This window comes from Gymnoscopelus braueri, assembly GCF_963280865.1.
Source record: "Gymnoscopelus braueri genome assembly, chromosome: 9".
Lineage (NCBI taxonomy): Eukaryota > Metazoa > Chordata > Actinopteri > Myctophiformes > Myctophidae > Gymnoscopelus > Gymnoscopelus braueri.
This window is the reverse complement of record NC_137610.1, coordinates 51,537,472-51,557,721: the sequence shown is the minus strand read 5'-3', so window position 1 is coordinate 51,557,721 and position 20,250 is coordinate 51,537,472. Positions and strand designations below refer to the sequence as shown.

Here is a 20,250-nt window from a genome sequence, read left to right as displayed (position 1 = left end):
TCACTGCCTTTTTTTGCTTTTATTTTAATGTTGTTTTATGCTTTTCCTTTTTTGCGTTGTTAAATTAGTTGGACTTTTTCTGTAGTTGTATTCTTGCTCTGTAAAGCACTTTGAGCTGCATGTCATGTCAAGAAAGGTCCTACACAAATACAGTTTATTATTACTGCCAGGTCATATTTAATTAATTATTTTGCTGCCGCCAGCGTTATTCACCTTGTTTTGACAGAAGCCACTACGAACATGCTGATGTAAATAAAGTGTCCGGGGGGTGGGGGAGGGTCTGGTCTATTCACTGGAACAACATTTTTCTTTTACCGTGATCGGCCATTTTGTTCCGGTCGGCTGTTGAATAACAGCCGTTTTCACTAAAAAAAGAGAAAAAATCACACCCTGTGTGAAGTGGGCGGTGTCTTGCTAGCTAATCACAATACTGAATGGAGTCGATCAATCATGTACAAAGGATAAATACATTTATTGAAACACTCTTTATGATGGACAAAACCATAACTTGAAAAAAAACAAACTTTGGTTTTTTTCAAGTTATGGTTGCTTATATAGGGCTATGCACATGTGTCATGTGACACTGGCCAATCACAGTCCTGAATAGGCTGTGATTGGCCAATCACAGCGCAGGATAATTCTACTAATTTCCTGGGCCCAGATCACAGCGCAGGAAAATGTACATTTTTCCAAATCTCACTTATAGGGGCGGTTTCACCGCCCAAAAAAGAGATAGGTCAAAAGATGGATTTCAATGTCAATGGCAGGGACACACGTCATAGACCACTGACATCATGAATGAATTTGTAAAGTGCTTTTAAAAAAGTAGTTACAAAGTGCTTTACATCATAGACTGACCACATGATGTCACAGATCCAGATGAAGCCACACCCTTATTACAACCTGTATTGTTAACTGGTGAACCCAGCAAATCATTATGTGAACCACTTTTTCTTTTTCTTCCTGTTCTTGGTCGTCATGGCTGCCAGTTCCCACCTGATGTTGTGTGGGAGTTCTGACTGCTCCAGACTGTACTGAATAACTGCTAGCTTGGATAACGTCTTCAAACTAGGACTCAAGTTTAGGATAAACAGGTCATTATCAAAGGCGATGAAAAAATCTCCCACCATGTAACAGCAAGAACTATAAACTGAACTTGGGCCTTTCCCCTTGGGCTCAACCTTCTTCCAGGAGAAGGTCTCTGGACTGTATTTCCACAGATCATTGAAGGTCTGGCCCTTGTTGAAGCCACCAAATATGTACAGCTGTCCGTTGTAGGCAAAGGCTGAATGACCGTAGCGTTCTTCTGGAAGAAGCAGTGCAGAAAGTGTGCTCAGCCAGCAGTTGGTCTCTGTGTCAAACACTCTGATCATGTTGTGGCGGTGCACATGGCGCCGCCATGTGCACCGGCCCCCAAATACAAACATCTTTGTGCCGATGATGGTAGCAGAGTGGCGTGATGAAGTAGGTGGTGTAGTTCCTCTGGTGTTAATTAAAGACCAGACCATTTTGGTGGTGTCCAACTTGTACATGTCATTAGTCCATCCAGTCAGCTGGGTGCGTCCTCCATGGATAAAAATGACCTTCCCCAAGACACAGGCTGAGTGGTGGCGCCTCCTGTCTGGAACAATCCCAGAAACCTTAGGTTTAACCCAGAGGTGGGTGTTCACATCAAATGCATAAAGCACGTTGCAGAGAGACTCCCCTCTGCGTGTAAGGCCTCCCCAGATGTAAACTATATCATCCATTAGCACAGCTGTGTGGTCCCGGCGCCTGGAAGGAACCTCAAGGTGACATTCTCCTTTTCCAGGTGTCACTGGGGGCAACTTCACCCAGCGTAAAGACACAGTGTTGAAGACGTCCACATCAATCTGATCTACATTGCCATCACAGTTCCAGTTATCTCCAAATGAGAACACTTTGTGTTCCACTACTACGGTAGCATGACCGAATGAAGATGGCCGTGCTTCCAGATGCACCTCCCAGTGAAACATTTCTCACAACACCACCACTGCAGATAAAAGCAGATACTCTTCAAGTGTTGCTCTGTAAGAGTGGATTCCTATTCACGTTGCAACATATATTCGTTCAGCGGCACAAACGTCACACTAAGTTTAGCCAATCCACAAAGCCGATGGTGTTGGGTCGACCAATCAAAGAAGCCGATGGCTGTTGATCTTCCTAATATGGTAAATTGTTCACCGGTACAGAGAGACTCTTTTTAAAAGACATGGTTATCATCATAACTTATGATGATGACATTCGTTGAGTGATGACGTCATTACCTAGAAAACACAATGACCCAAAAAACCCTATGATAATAGATAATGTTGGTTTAGATTTGTCATCACATTATTTTTATTCCGTGAGTCCTAGGATCACCTGCGGTTCAACAGAGATAACCTGCGCAGAATCAGTGCAGAATCAGTAGGACCATAATCCTACTAATATTACTGAGGTTAGGGTTAGGGGTTAGGTTTAGGTATAGTTTTACTGAGGTTAGGGGTTAGGTTTAGAAATAGTTTTACTGAGGTTAGGGTTAGGCATAGGAAACTGCCACTCCTTCGCTGCTTCTGCCGCCCCGCCACCCGGCACCTGCCCCTCCGCCGCCGGCATCCCGCAGCTCCCCCGCCGGCAGCCCACCGCTCCGTCAGCGGCAGCTCCGCGAAATCTTCCGCTGCCGGAAAATGCACTCGCTGTCCCTCACTAGAGGTGCGCTCTTTGGAACGCACATCTCCAAGGCTCAGATGACGTCATTCTTGCCCAAATATGGAGCCTTAAGGCCCCTAAATGCTCCACCTCGGTGGGTGGAGAACTACAAAATGACATCACTGAGCAGCGGTGATGAGAGGTGAGGTTTTTACTCTCCAACTAGCTGTGTGATTCATTCATTCAGACCAGAGCGATTGGGAGCAGACTTGGGCTGAGGAATTTATACAAATAATTTGTCCCCCTCTATAGTGACCATGCATAAACACAAACTGTCAAATAATAGCAACACGTCCATGTACCTACTACCTCTGTGAAAAAAATATCAAAATGTCCGATTTCAAGGTATTAAAATATCCACGCTAGATGTAAACAAACTTGCTCCAGTGCTCAGGACAGAGCGAGCTACACAGCTGTGATTAATTACATCATATTACTGAGCCGGGGGAGGGGAATCTACGGAAGTCCATTGGTCCAACAAAGAAATTATACATACCAAAATGAAATAAATACAATTGAGTGTATGCACAGCAGGAGTCAGCTGTGCGTGCTGTTTAAGCAGCAATCAATAGACTGTACTATTATGTAATGTACCTGCTATACTGTTTCTCATACCTTTTTCAAGCCCCAAATTGATACGTATTTGGCAGCCGATCCCCGTCTGAAAATGTTTTGTGCCAGGGACCGCCAGAAGAGAAAAATGGTGTTTAAAAATTCCAAATTATTCAAACATCACTTGAATCAAACATCCACCCCAAATGTTTCGATGAATTGAGTACACGGGACCCCAATGGAAACAAGCCATAGTGCTTTCTTGGGTTTAATCCATCTATAGCAGACCTTGTATTGAACTGTACTTTCCTGTGTTTTTTTTTAGCAAACTGTTAAGAAAGTATTCAATCAATCAATCAAACCAGAACTATCTAGTGTCTTTCAGAGTCAGGTGGTCTATGAGGAAGTGAATGGTGGTGGAATGAGGCTGAAACCGTGTCCATATATGGAGTCATTACATCACAGATATGTCATAGACGACTGACATCATAGACTGACCACATGATGTCACAGATCCACGTGAAGCCACTCCCTCATTACACCCTGTCTTGTTAACTGGTGAGTTCAGCAAATCATTCTGTTTTGCTTTTTACTTTTTGTTGATGGTCGTCATGGCTGCCAGTTCCCACCTGACGTTGTGTGGGAGTTCTGACTGCTCCAGACCGTACTGAATAACTGCTAGCTTGGATAACGTCTTCAGACTAGGACTGAAGTCTAAGATATTCAGGTCATCATGCAAGAGGATGATACGATCTCCCACAATGCAACAGCACGGCATAAACCTTGAACACGGGCCTTTCCCCTTGGGCTCAACCTTCTTCCAGGAGAAAGTCTCTGGACTGAATTTCCACAGATCATTGAAGGTCTGGTCGTTGTTGACGCCACCGAATATGTACAGCTCTCCATTGTAGGCAAAGGCTGAAGGACCGTAGCGTGCTTCTGGAAGAAGCTGTGCCGAAGGTGTGTTCAGCCAGCAGTTAGTTTCTGTGTCAAACTCTCTGATGATGTTGCAGTCCTGGCCCTCCTGCTTGCCCCCAAATACAAAAATCTTTGTCCCGATGATGGTGACAGAGGGACGGTATAAAGTAGTTGGTGTAGTTCCTCTGGTGTTAATTAAAGACCAGACCATTGTGCTGGTGTCCAACTTGTACATGTCATTAGTCCATCCAGTCGGAGGCAATCCTCCATGGATAAACATGACCTTCCCCAAGACACAGGCTGAGTGGCCCCACCTCCCCTCTGGAACAGTCCCAGAAACCTTAGGCTTTATCCATCGGTGGGTGTCCACATCAAATGCATAAAAAACGTTGCAGAGAGACTCCTCTCTGGATGTAAGGCCTCCCCAGATGTAAACAATATCATCCATCAGCACAGCTGTGTGTCCCCGGCGCCTGGAGGGAACCTCAAGGTGACGTTCTCCTCTTCCAGGTGTTACTGGGGGCAACTTCACCCAGCGTAAAGACACAGTGTTTAAGACATGCACATCAATCTGATCTACGTGATTACAGTACACGTTCCTTCCAAATGAGAACACTTTGTGTTCCACTGTTACGGCAGCATAAACAAATGGAAATGGCACTGCTTCCAGATACCCCGTCCAGCAAAACATTTCAAGAGTTGCTCTGCAAGAGTGGATTCCTATTGTTCACGTTGCAACTTATATTGGTTCAGCGGCACAAACGTCCCACTAAGTTTGGCCAATCAACAAAGCCGATGGCGTTGGGTCGACCAATCAAGGAAGCCAATGGCTGTTGATCGTCCTAATATGGTACATTGTTCACCCGTCTAGACACTCTTTTTAAAGGACATGGTTGTGATGATGACATTGTGATGTCGTTGAGTGATGATGTCATTACGTAGTCATACAAACAAACTATGATAATAGATATGTTGGTTTAGATTTGTCCTCACATTATTTTTTAACCTGTGGTTTCTAGGATCACCTGCAGTTCACCTCAGATCACCTGCATTTAATTAAACCCACACACAACTAGGGGGTGCGCTCTTTTCAATGCATATCTCCAAGGCTCAGGAGTTCCCAAATGGACCCTTACCGGGTCTGTAACTCTGAGAGTGTACAATAAGTACCATTTGTCACTGACTTGCAGGTACAGGCAGCGAAATGTTGTTGGGACTTTGTCCCGCAGATTGTGCTACACACATATAACAAAACAAATGATAAAAGAAAATGGAATTTAATTACAACAATTTCAAAATACAAATATAAAGTGATAGAGCTATAGTATACGCTCATACTTAGGGACTTGTCTTAGACAGACACAGTAACTTATCATAATTAACAGTGTTTCCGTGTGCAGTCTACACGCACGCGCGCGCACGCACGCACGCACGCACGCACGCACGCACGCACACACACACACACACACACACACACACACACACACACACACACACACACACACACACACACACACACACACACACACACACACACACACACACACACACACACACACACACACACACACGTATAGCATGAGCAGCATTTCTCAACAGCATTAGTAACAGTATTTAATTCACATTATTGTATTGTGTAATATTGTCTTGTGTGTTTGGGTTTAACGCATGTACATAGTCTATCCATGCTTAAGTAGAGCTTTCTACAGTAATTTGGTCAAATGTGCCTCTTAAAGTTGATGCAGATATATGCTGGCCAGGTGAAATTCATCAAAATGTATCATGAATGAGAGAGAAAGAGAAAAGACGCTAGTTTGGTGTGCAGGGAACAAACTGTTTTTGACCGTATGTTTTTCACCATATTTCACAGGTGTTTTGATGTCAATTAACCTGTTACTGGAACAGAACACAAACTGTGTTCGTACAAGGACTTCATATGTTGGTCTTTTTTAGTGCATTTTTGGGCAGTGTAGCCGCCCCTATAAGTGGGGTTGGGACACCTCATTAGTACACCCTTCGCTGTACTGTGATTGGCTCATAATTAGTACACCCCTAGCATTAGTACACCCCTAGCTGTACTGTGATTGGCTGACTCTATTGGCTGACTCTATTCAGCACTGTGATTGGCTAGCGAGACACATGATGAAATTAATAACCTATAAATAGGACTATGCTTCCATCACTGTGATGACCACACCGCCCACTTCACACTGGGTGTGATTTTTGGGCGGTGTAGCCGCCCCTATAAGTGGGGTTGGGACACCTCATTAGTACACATTTGCTGTACTGTGATTGGCTCATTAGTACACCCCTAGCTGTACTGTGATTGGCTGACTCTATTGGCTGACTCTATTCAGCACTGTGATTGGCTAGCGAGACACATGATGACATTAATAACCTATAAATAGGACTATGCACTTAAAAAAAACATTTTTTTTTAAAAGTGAGCTTCCATCACTGTGATGACCACACCGCCCACTTCACACTGGGTGTGATTTTTTTGTACTTGTGTTGTGAGCTGGAGTATTCAGTAAAGTTCTATAAACGTCATCATCTCTGCGTCGTAGAGTCTGTGAGTTGCTACCAAATGGATGTGCAAATACAGTAAAACCCCACCTTAAATAAGTGACAGTGGCAAACGCAATTTGGACTTTTGGAAAATTCTGCCACTATAACACTTATTGTCTTATGTTTTGTACGAATGGAACCAAATGGACCAGTAAGGGTCCCTTTGGTTCCATGTGTACGCTTTGAGCTATCTATGTGTTGAAATAAATACAAAAATAATCAATTATTAAAAGGATTAGTCGGATGAATTATAGACGGCTTAACAGACAACATTACACTGTAACGTTGTATGCGCTCGCAGACCGGCACCAAATGAACCCCGCTGCTCATAAGATGCAATGTTAAAGTGGTCACTGCACTCACGTGTAAAAATGCATCCCATCAAACTTTTAGATGCTCTTTTTCTCCCAGTGTGGAGGAAGAATGCTTAGGATTTTTACTGTGATTTCTCGCTCTTGAAATATATAAGCCTTGGTTTCTGTTGTGTGTAAACAATAATAACAATTCAAAGCAGGCTGTCATAAGAACGGAGGGAGCGCTCTATGATCACGGCACCAGAGCCTGATCCTGCAGCCCGTCAAGCGTAATTTATGCTTCGTCCCGCGAAGGTGTCGCGCGCAGAGAACGTTACGGCTGAGAATAGCAGACCTCCAAGCTCACAACTCTCTCATCCGTGACGCGGTCGTGAGCTTGTATGTCAGCTGTTCTCGGCGCGCGATACCGTTGCGGGGCGAAGTACATAATATGTCTCGCTAGGGCGCACCCCACTAGCCAACACACAGAGGAGGTTGAATGAACTGAGACCAGTGATCCCCAAAACAGCAGGTTTGGGGATCTGTTGGGAATTGATTACATGAAACCTGTGCGTCCAGTCTCAATGTTTTGAGACTGAAATTGACTTTTTAAACAAAATTGGTCTATTGCTCTTACTTGTCTGAGGTGGGAGGAGTGTGCACGACGTGCTGATGCTCTGTGCGAGGAGGCCGTCATGGCTGGGTTTGGCCTCCGGGGGGCTCAGGGGCACAGACAGGAAGTGGCTGAGGTTGATGGGGTGAGTCTGACTCTGGGCCAGGCAGGGCAGGCTGCGGCGGGACGGCTTCAGACCCTTCTCCTTCAGGGTCTCACTGATGCTGGTGTGCATGCCTGGAGGAGGAGGAACCATCGACCCATTAAAAACCAGGAAAGCATGATCCGTGTTATTTTGTACTTTTGGCTATTCCAAAAAAAAATAGCAGATATACACAAGCTCATAACGCTTCACTTCGTGCCGCGCTATGAGCTTGTAGATCTGCTATTTAAAAAGAAAATTGTGCCAATGACAATTTGTGCAAATCTTTGAATATACATTCTTTTAAAGTGAACATTTTTAACTCAAATCTTTGCTTCTGGGGGGGTCCCTGAAACCAAATATTGAGATGGGGGGAGGGGGGGGGGGTCACCAAATACATATAATTGTGGGGGTCCTTTACAAGTGGTGGAAAAAGTACAAAACATTTTTACTCAAGTAAAAGTATGAATACTGCAATGTAGGAAGAGTAAAAGTCCGGTAATCAAAATGTACTTGTGTCGCAATTGTAGTGGAGTAAAAGTACAATATTTGCCTCTGAGAAGTAGTGGAGTAGAAGTAATAGTACTGAAAATTGGAAATACTCCAGTAGAGTAAAAAATCACACCCTGTGTGAAGTGGGCGGTGTCTTGCTAGCTAATCACAATACTGAATGGAGTCAACCAATCATGTACAAAAAAGAAATACATTTATTGAAACACTCTTTATGATGGAAGAAACCATAACTTGAAAAAAAACAATATATGTTTTTTTTTCAAGTTATGGTTTCTTATATAGGGCTATGCACATGTGTCATGTGACACTGGCCAATCACAGTCCTGAATAGACTGTGATTGGCCAATCACGGTGCAGGGTTAGGCGGGGTACATTTTTGTACATTTTTGTACATTTTTGGCCAATGCACATTCCTGCACATTGTACAAATATCCAAACCTCACTTATAGGGGCGGTTTCACCGCCCAAAAAAAATCCTCAGTAAACTACAGAACTTGAGTAAATGTGCTTAGTTACTTTACACCACTGTCCTTTACATGAAAAAGTTTCAGAACCACAGCAAGATACGTTTTTCAGGAAACTTCACTGAAATGGCTTTTCAGAAAACTGTTTACTGAAAATATGAATCCCCACAAATATTTTTTTCCCCAACCACCTAAAACTGTCTCTTTGTATTACAAAAAGAGAACAATTGCATTATGTTTAATATTCTTCCCCAATGTCCACACAATGCTCCATCATTCAGCAAACATTCAGTTTCCAATAACACCCTGAACTTGAGAAAAAGAACATCATTTATTATAATGTAAAAACAGTGCTGGGACAACGACACTGCCCTGAGGAAGGCTGTCCCCAATTATAATTGAAATAAATCTATCCAATAAAAAGTCTTTAACCCAATGATATGGTCGACCTGCTGTTCCAATCATAGCGTTGTTGTCGGGCAGAAACCTTGTATTTCCGTACTTCAACTTGTGATGTTTATTTTTTTGTACATGAATGCCCTACTTCGCAGAGGTGGAAAGTAACTAAGTACATTTACTTACTGTACTTAAGTAAATGTTTTACTTTACTGGGGTATTTCCATTTTTTTACACTTTTACTTCTGCTCCACTACATCTCAGAGGTAAATATTTTCACTCCACTACAATTATTTTAAACTTTAGTTACTAGTTACTTTGTAGATTTGCATTATTATTACAAGTAAGACGCGCGAACGCAGCTCGAAAATATTGTGTATTTACGGACTTGTAATCCGTGTTATTTCACCGTGATGGGGAGAGAACATTGACATTGTGTGTGTGTGTGTGTGTGTGTGTGTGTGTGTGTGTGTGTGTGTGTGTTTTGCAGGCTGTTGTGCATTGTAATCAGAGCATTGTCTAAATTCCTGCACTCTGGCGCACTCAGGTGGCCACTTACAGGCAGTGCACGCATGTGAGTCACATGGGGGCGCGAGCCAATGAGAGCATGAACACAGACAAACAGACACACACACAACCCGAGCACGGTTACATAGTAAGCTCCACTTGGTCGGAGGCGCGGCGCCGCGCCTCCGTCCGCGCCTCCGTCCGCGTTCGCAACAAAACACACACTAACCACTTCAGCCCTACTGTATATTCTTTTGCCATTTGAAAATAGCCGATCTACAAGCTTGCGTTGCATTGCGTCGCGTTGTGAACTTGTAGATCTGCTATTTTCTAAAGATTTTTATACATTTTTGAAAACTTGTGAAATGGGACATTCTGCTAAATGAGTACTTTCACTTTTGGTAATTTAGGTATATTTTTATGCCAATGTTTGTACTTTTACTCAAGTAAATTTTGAATACTGGACTTTTAATTTTGAATACTGGACTATTACTTGTAACAGAGTATTTCTACCTTGTGGTATTAGTACTTTTACTTAAGTAAAAAACATTTCCTTGCATAGTGCAGGACAGTTGTATAGGTATAACATGCTGTTGTTCCGTTTTGACGGTGCTTCTTGTTTTCTTTTTCTTGCCTTGTATTGCTATCACTTTTGGGGGTCCTTGACATGGAAAAGTTGGAGCACAACTGATATAGCAACATACTGTTAGGATTTAGAAAATATATAAAATATTTTTAGATAATATATTTGGGTTTACATATTTGAGTTACAAACAATATACATTCAAAGATTTGCAAAAATGTTCATGATTCAGAGTGACTTACAGTAAACAAGGTAAACACATACTACATAGAATGCAGAGAGACAGTGTAGTGTCTCAGTAAACTATAGGATCACAGGTAAACCAAGAACCCAGCATCAGTCTAAACAATATAATGTGCTGCCTCTCTGTCTGCAGTGTGTGTGTGTGTGTGTGTGTGTGTGTGTGTGTGTGTGTGTGTGTGTGTGTGTGTGTGTGTGTGTGTGTGTGTGTGTGTGTGTGTGTGTGTGTGTGTGTGTGTGTGTGTGTGTGTGTGTGTGTGTGTGCTGTAGCCCCCCGAAGCTATAGGCAGTGTTGCCAGATTTTGCGAGAGAGATAAGCAACAAGGTCTATGAAAACAAACCCAAAAGAAGCAACTAACACATGACATGAGATGAGCACTTTAAGCCTATGTATATATATCGGCTATTTGAAAATATCAGATCTACAAGCTCACAACTTTGTGAGCCCAAAGTTGCTTATAATAAACGGACATGGCAACACTGGCTATAGGTCCACTCACTGCCTGGCTGAGTTATGAAAGCGTGACCGTGGCTACAGATCCTATAGCCTGTGGGGACCGTAACCGTGACAACAGAGCCCATAGCCTGAGGCAAAAAAATAATAAATCCAGATAAACAGCTTCACTTTGGGGAAAGTGGAAAAATGGGCCTCAACGCTGTCTTCATAAACCAATGGTCAATGCCCGTGTGCAGGTTCAGATTGATTGATTCAACCATGCAGGGGTCTTCAACGTTTTTCAGGTCAAGGACCACTTAGCTGACAGAGCGATGAAGCAGGGACCCCCACTATGTATATTGCATAATATTGTGTTGCAGATTAAACTTTTTCATAGATTTCATAGACAGCTACATAGATGTTTGACTGCATTATCAACAATGCTGTGTCCACGAATGTTTGTGGATCTCTTCTCCACTAGTCTTAGTTCTACTGGATCTCTTCTCCACTAGTCTTAGTTCTACTGGATCTCGTCTCCACTAGTCTTAGTTCTACTGGATCTCGTCTCCACTAGTCTTAGTTCTACTGGATCTCTTCTCCACTAGTCTTAGTTCTACTGGATCTCTTCTCCGCTAGTCTTAGTTCTACTGGATCTCTTCTCCACTAGTCCATAGCCGCGGGAAGACCTTTTAGGTTAGGGGTGCGGTATGCGCACCTCATGCACGCGCACGCGCGGTTCTGGGCGGATTGGGTTCGTTTTTTCCCCAGTTTTTGGTTTCTTTATTTCGGTTTTAGGGTTAGTATTAGGGTTAGGTTAGAGTTATGTTATTTAATTCTTATTTTTGCCTGATTTTACCGATTTATTATCAAAAAACCTACCTTGGGGGAGGGGGGGCGGCCGCACCCCCAGCACCCCTACTTCCCGCGGTACTGCACTAGTCTTAGTTCTACTGGATCTCTTCTCCACTAGTCTTAGTTCTACTGGATCTCTTCTCCACTAGTCTTAGTTCTACTGGATCTCTTCTCCACTAGTCATAGTTCTACTGGATCTCTTCTCCACTAGTCTTAGTTCTACTGGATCTCTTCTCCACTAGTCTTAGTTCTACTGGATCTCTTCTCCACTAGTCTTAGTTCTACTGGATCTCTTCTCCACTAGTCTTAGTTCCACTGGATCTCTTCTCCACTAGTCTTAGTTCTACTGGATCTCTTCTCCACTAGTCTTAGTTCTACTGGATCTCTTCTCCACTAGTCTTAGTTCTACTGGATCCCTTCTCCACTAGTCTTAGTTCTACTGGATCTTTTCTCCACTAGTCTTAGTTCTACTGGATTCCTTCTCCACTAGTCTTAGTTCTACTGGATCCCTTCTCCACTAGTCTTAGTTCTACTGGATCTTTTCTCCACTAGTCTTAGTTCTACTGGATTCCTTCTCCACTAGTCTTAGTTCTACTGGATCCCTTCTCCACTAGTCTTAGTTCTACTGGATCCCTTCTCCACTAGTCTTAGTTCTACTGGATCTCGTCTCCACTAGTCTTAGTTCTACTGGATCTCTTCTCCACTAGTCTTAGTTCTACTGGATCTCTTCTCCACTAGTCTTAGTTCTACTGGATCTCTTCTCCACTAGTCTTAGTTCTACTGGATCTCTTCTCCACTAGTCATAGTTCTACTGGATCTCTTCTCCACTAGTCACTCACTAACATTTTAGTCTAGTTTTTATTTGTTGACAAAATTGTCAATATATTTAGTCTTAGTTTTAGTCATCATAGCTTAGTTTTATTTAGTTTTCGTCAGTGAAAAAAAGGTAGTCGACCAACATTTTTCGTCATCGTTTTAGTCGACAAAATCAACACTGGTTTACACATGATATTTTCTATTAATAATACGTTGGATTCACGTTAATGTGCATTTCAGAAAATTAACTACTGATCTTGTCCTCCATCATAATCTCACACAGTTCAAAGTGCATTGACCAGGAGTTCATAAGCTTAGAGTTTACAAGTACAGTTCATAGAGTTCACGCGTCTCAATCTCAATCTACAACCCCCCCCCCCTCTCTTCCCTCAGTACCCTGTGTTGTTCAGTTCACTGGGTTTCCCTGAGCTTGTAGATCTGCTATTTTCACTATTTCTGTTTTGTATAGTTATCTGAAAAATGTCATTGATATTAAAAAAGAAAATGTACTTTGTAATTTGTATTTTGAAATGCTTAAATATATATTTAAAAAAATAGCAGATCTACAAGCTCATAGCACGGCACTCGAGCTTGTAGATCTGTTATTTTTGAATAGTCAAAGAAATCTAAAATGACAGAAGCGTTCCCAGATTGAATGGGTCAAAGGGCAGTTCTGTGCGTGCTAGTATATTCTCTTACAGAGATTTAATGTAAAGTGAGTTCATGTTCTCACTAGAGTTCACAAGTTCTCATGGGTCAAAATCTCAATCTCCAACCCCTCCTCTTTCCTCACCACCTTCATTTGTCAATGTCACTTCACTGGGTTTTTGTTAGTGGTGTAAAGTAACTAAGTACATTTACTTAAGTACTGTACTTAAGTACAATTTTGAGGTAGTTATACTTTACTTGAGTATTTCAATAATTTTACTTGAACTCCACTACATCTCAGATGCAAATATTTTACTTTTACTCCACTACAATTATTTGAAAACCTTAGTTACTAGTTAGATGATGTTGATTATCATTACAAAACATACATTAACCACTTCAGCCCCATATACATTTCGGCCATTTGAAAATAGCCGATCTACAAGCTCACAATGCGTCGCATTGTGAGCTTGTAGATCTGCTATTTTCAAAAGATTTTTTATACATTTGAAAACTTGAAATGGGATATTCTGCACAATGAGTACTTTTACTTTTGGTACTTTAAGTATATTTTGGTGCCAATACCTTTTCACTTTTACTCAAGTACATTTTGAATTCCGGACTTTTACTTGTAACAGAGTATTTCTACATGGCAGTATCGATACTTTTACTTAAGCAAAACAATTGAGTACTTTTTCCACCACTGCTAGAGTTCACAAGTTCTCATGGGGTCAATTTCAATCTCCAACCCCACTTTTTCCTCACTACCTTCATTTGTCAATGTCACTTCACTGGGTTTCTGTGTTCTGGTTAATCTAATCTAATCTAATCTGTCCTCGCTGTCGACCTCCACAGGCTGACAAACCAGCCGTAATCCCTGGATCATCTGCCCCGTTTCTTTGTTTGTTTTTTTGCAATGCTTTCATGTTCTAATCAACCCTCCAAACAAACACTGTCTGAGTTACAGGGTCGCCAAGCAGTGTTGCCATGTCCGCTTACTATAAGCGACTCTGGGCTTGTTTCCTAACGTTGTTTAAATCAGCGGTTCTCATGTTAAGGACCCCCATAGTAACATGCATTTGGCTACAGACCCCCATCTGAAAATGTTTTGTGCCAGAAACCCTCATACAACAACTGTGTTGTTCTGTGTGTTTCAAAAATATTCCAAATATTGATCTTTATATTTTAGAAAATATCAGATTGGCTATTTTCAATTAGTCGATTGGGTCAAAGTGGTAAACTTGCTTCTGTTGGGCTTGTTTTCGTGGACATGGACGTGTATTTCTCTCGCATGATCTGGCAACACTGGTGCGAAGGAGCCTGAGCACCCTCACAGAAAGCAGAGCACCCCCAGAGAAAGCAGAGCACCCTCACAGAAAGCAGATTACCCCCAGAGGAAGCAGAGCACCCACAGAGGAAGCAGAGCACCCCCATAGGAAGCAGAGCACCCCCAGAGGAAGCAGAGCACCCCCACAGAGGAAGCAGATCACCCCCAGAGGAAGCAGAGCACCCACAGAGAAAGAACAGAACCCACAGAGGAAGAACAGAACCCACAGAGGAGCGCGCCAATTGGAACGCTAATGTGTAGGATGTGATCTGATACGTAATTCTGAACATTATTTCTGTCATTCCAATCTGGGAACCCATCGTCAAATAAAAAGGAAAAACAGCACCCTCTGCTGTTTTTCACTTATTCATTTGACTCTGGGCGGAGCTGTACGGAGGACCCATGCTTTGTCTCTCTTCAGCCTTTCACTTCCGGTGGTGCGACTATGTTTTCATTCCCACAAACAATATTTCTCCACGGAACACTAACACCATTTCTCCCAAAGAACATGGATCGTTTTGTTTATAAGCCCACTTGTTTCTATGATGAAAGAGTAAGTTAAAATGTTACAAACTTTCCGTGGTTTTGTCTGCTCCGAGGACGCTATTGTGAAATGAGTTTCGGTTTGTTTCCAGTAGGGAACGAGCCGCACACATGTAAATCCCGCCCACTACATTTGATTGGGTAAAGCGCAGCCTGCTTCCTGATCTGATGGCACGCCCACTTGTAGCCAATGTGCACGGCTACCGAACCAAGCCCCCAGAACCCAGTGGTTTCATTGAAGCCAAATGGACATGCTGGCCATTCGTGGTACTGCAGGCCTGGGGCCTCAACATGAACGAGCGAAAACGGTTTCGACCAATGGGCTCGACTCACGAGCGTGCGCACGTGCTTGCGCACGGGGCTGCGCGCTTCTGTGACGCAAAACGCGTCACATCTGTGACGAATTGGGCCCATAATAGGCCGCGCCCACCAAATTTCCAACACGGAAGAAGGGGTGATTTAGGCCCATGCGCTGGGTGAGCAACTCAATGCAAGTGGATGGGAGGAGATTTCGGGTGCCCTCTCTATTATTTTTTACTCTATGCTAGCGACAGATTCAAATGCAGCTCTGAATCTGTTCTTGAGAGATTACTGTCATTCAAACTCTCTCTCTCTCCTCTCTGTAATCTGCAAAGAAGATTGTTAATTCCTCGTGCCAGTTATGGATTCACGGTCTGGTGTTGTTGAACACCCCCCCCCCCCCCCCCACCACCACCACCACCACGCCCGCCCACGGACATTGTCTGGAGAAAACAGACATCAAGCAGAAATGCCTTGCCAAGTTTTTATGGCAAGATGATTTTCAACCTACTTCATAATAAGCCTCAAGAGGATGATGTCTATAGCCTCTTTTGAACTGGTTTTGTACAACAAACAGGATAAACACAGGATGACAGAGATATTAGGAGAGGAAGGAATCCAGTCCAAGTCCTCCTCCATAAAAAAACATCACTTCAAAAGCAGCAAATTAACCAATTAAAACCCGGAGAGCATCTGTGTCATTCTAAAATTTAGCTAGGCTATGTAATTATCTATCTATCTATCTATCTATCTATCTATCTATCTATCTATCTATCTATCTATCTATCTATCGAGAGAGAGAGAGAGAGATGTTGTTCAGGAAACTCTTTAGAACAGTGGTTTAGAACAGTGGTTCTCAAAAAATATCAGATATACAAGCTCACAGCGTGTCACTTCGTACAGTACTGCGAGCTTGTACATCTGATATTTTTGCTCATTTTTAGAAAAACCTTCAAAGTTTTTGAAACATGTTGAATGATTTTGATTTTTTTTTAACACAAATCTTCTCTTCTGGGGGTCCCTGGCACAAAACATTTTCAGATGGGGGTCAATGTGGGGGTCTTTGGCACCAAAAGGTTTGAGAACTACTGATTTAGGAGGCATTTGTGGAATCGGCCACAGGTCTTAATGGGCAGTGGTGGAAAGTATCTAAGTACATTCACTCAAGTACTGTTTTACAAGTACAATTTTGTAGGTATTTATTACTTTACTGGAGTATTTCCAATTTTCAGTACTTTTACTTCTACTCCACTACATCTCAGAGGCAAATATTGTACTCAATTACTTAACTTTTTGTAGATTTTGATTATTATTTGAAAACATACATTAACCACTTCAGCCCTATATACATTTCGGCCATTTGAAAATAGCCGATATACAAGCATTGTGAGCTTGTAGATCGGCTATTTTCAAAAGATGTCTTTGAAAACTTGGGATGAAATGGGACATTCTGCATAACGAGTACTTTCTACTTTTGGTACTTTTACGTACATTTTGAAACCAATACCTTTGTACTTTTACTCAAGTGCATTTTTAATTCCGGACTTTTACTAGTAACAGAGTATTTCTACATTGCAGTATTGATACTTTTATGTAAGTAACAGATTTGAGTACTTTTTCCACCACTCTTCATGGGTTAATAAATCAAAGCACACAGCTGAACATAATGTCAACACAGCTCAATTCACACACAGAGGACAGAAGAAACAGCCCTAACTACATGAATATAAATGGAAAGAAGTGTTGATAAGGAGAAGTTACCATGGAGCTACTGATGTCTGCAGGGAGGCTGGTGGCTGACGGAAGCACTCACACCTGGCCTGAGTCACGCACACCTGGCCTGAGTCACTCACACCTGGCCTGAGTCACTCACACCTGGCCCGAGTCAAACTAATTACATTCTGAGCTGACTGTGAGGACACCAGGCATGACTCCAACTCCTATACCCCTAACCCCTTACATCTAACCTATTAAAAGGGTCCCTGGGCTAATAAGCCAAATATGCCTTAATAGCCTACATTATAATTGTCCTCTAAGTAAAATGTCAAATAAAAGTATTTATTTTAGAAATAGTTCATCTTTCACTCAATAGGGACAATGCCCGTCACAAGTTGATGATGTACTTTGCCCATGTGTGGTCTAGCCCTATGGAATTTATGGAATACTTGCAGCGGTTCCGGTAGGAGACACAAAGGAGACTATTTGTGTCTCCTATACCGGAACCCCTGCTCGTCATCAGGTGGATTTGAACAGCTTTGTTAATATGGTGATGTACTTGTGGTCCAGTGGCACGGCGCAGTTCTTTAACAGTTCATTATGTGTGCAACAGATTCCAGGTCTTGATTATTATGGAGTAAACAGAATGAATCATGTTGTGCCAGAGAGGGACCGGAGGGCAAGCTTCTATTTAGTGGACACCTGGAGTCTGGCTTTTATTGTAAACTTGAGAATTGATGTGTCTATTGTTGCAAGTGCACGTGAACACGCACACACACACACACACACACACACACACACACACACACACACACACACACACACACACACACACACACACACACACACACACACACACACACACACACACACACACACAGACCACTTCAGCCCTATATACATTTCGGCCATTTGAAAATAGCAGATCTACAAGCTACGCATTGTGAGCTTGTAGATCTGCTATTTTCAAAAGATGTCTATACATTTCAAAACATGTGAAATGGGACATTCTGCATATAAGTACTTCCTACTTACAGAACTTTACGTACATTTTGATACCAATACTTTTGTACTTTTACTCAAGCACATTTTGAATACAGTACACACACACACACACACACACACACACACACACACACACACACACACACACACACACACACACACACACACACACACACACACACACACACACACACACACACACACACACACACACACACACACACACACACACACACACACACACAGAGAGAGAGAGTAGTCGCTATCATAACATCATGGTCCATCTGCTGTCTCATTGACTGTTTTATTTCCATGAGGTGACCTTTGGGGGATTAAATGACGCCTGACAGGCAGCTGAGTATCATTATGCTGATGAACAACAGGTGTGTCTTCACACCACGGCTCAGAGGATGATTAATTAATTTGACTCCAGGCCAGGTGTGACTCGGCTATTTTCAGTAAAGAGCTTTTGGTGCGGGACTCCCCTCTTCCTTTGGCGCGTCACCTAGGGATGGGACCGTAATCGTTATTAGCGTTTATCGTGATAAAAAAATTACGCTCACAGTAATCGTATCGCAGAGATTTTAATGTATGGTGAAATTGTCCTCTGCATATCCCGTACCACTTAAAACTCTCTAGAATTGGTAAAACGCACCTGTAAAGAACGTACTTGATACAGTCTTTTTTTCACTCTCTAAATATCTTTGCCAAAAATAGCCGATCTACAAGCTCACAACGCGTCGCATTGTGAGCTTGTAGATCTGCTATTTATTTGGCAAATGTTCCACCACAGACATATGGATGCTGGGGTTCAAGTGGTAAAAGTGGCATTTTAAGAGTTTTAAGCATATTTTTGATTATTGCCATAATACAGTAAATCGCAATTATTTTGGTCACGATAATCGTGATGTAAAATAAAATTGAGTCAAATTAAGTACACCCTATAATGTTATAAATGAAATTTGCTGAAAGAGTGCCGCGCTATGAGCTTGTAGATCTGCTATTTAAAAAAAATAAAGTGGATTTCTTTTTGCAAATCTTTTAATATATATATATATTTTAAAGCGAACATTTTTAACTCTGATCTGTGCTTCTGGGGGGTCCCTGGAACAACATATTTCGAGATGGGTGGTCCGGGGCCAAATACATGTCATTTTGGGGGTCCTTGACATGGAAAAGTTGGAGCACCGCTGATATAGCAACATACGTTTTTTTCAAAAACTGTTTAGAAGACATGTGTAGAATATATATTCAAATATTTACACAAATTTTCACGATTTTTCAAAAATATACAAGATAATAGTGCGGCACTCGGTGCCGCACTATGAGCTTGTAGATCTGCTATTTTTGAATAGACAAAGAAATCTAAAATGTACACACAGATGCGTTCCTGGTCTTAATGGGAACTCAACTTAACTGCTACAGTATAGGCACGCAATGTTCAGTTCATATATACAGCCAGATAGCTCTGTCATGAACTTTAATCCTACCATTTATGGACAGAGGTCGTGTAGGTCATCCTGTGATGTTGAATTACCATGATACATTCAGCTAATCCTCATGATGAATGAGCATGAAACACATCTCTGTACGTCTGACCTGGTCTGACCTGGTCTGACCCTTGACTCAACTCGATACCGTTGTTCCTACAGCATGATGTGTGATTATATTGTATTGCCATAAATATGTAACAATATTAGGACAATTAAATGCTTATAATGCTCCTCATGCTCCTCATTTAAACCCCTGCAGTATAGTATCACTCCTGTGCATGATCTAATCAATAAGAATTATGCAATTAAGGGATAATTAAATTGCTCTGGTAATCCCCCCTATAAATTCACAAAATCCCCAAATCTCTGTCTGTGCGTGTGTGTGTGTGTGTGTGTGCGTGCGTCCGTGCATTTACTCAAGTACTGTACTTAAGTACACTTTTGAGGAGTATTTCCCATTTTCAATACTTTTACTTCTACTCTACTAAATCTCAGAGGCAAATATTGTACTTTTACTCCACAACAATTATTTGGCAGCTTTAGTTACTAGTTACTTTGCAGATTTAGATTATTATCACAAAACATACATTAACCCCTTCAGTCCTATATATATATA

General features: G+C 42.0%; 2 protein-coding genes across 2 annotated transcripts in view; both read right to left on the bottom strand.

Annotated features, from left to right (window-relative positions):
- The window catches only part of ano3 (anoctamin 3), a gene marked incomplete at both ends in the record, with an annotated part of 145,832 nt that overhangs the window by 90,602 nt on the left and 34,980 nt on the right, over positions 1–20,250 (bottom strand). The window contains one exon of the mRNA XM_080436896.1: positions 7,678–7,890. Coding sequence (XP_080293022.1) covers positions 7,678–7,890 — 213 coding nt within the window. The remainder of the gene's footprint in view (positions 1–7,677; positions 7,891–20,250) is intronic.
- Positions 936–1,748, bottom strand: LOC308091603 (kelch domain-containing protein 3-like; the record flags this gene model as incomplete). Its single annotated transcript, XM_080437264.1, has 1 exon — positions 936–1,748. One exon carries the CDS (start codon positions 1,746–1,748, stop codon positions 936–938), a length of 813 nt encoding a protein of 270 aa, XP_080293390.1.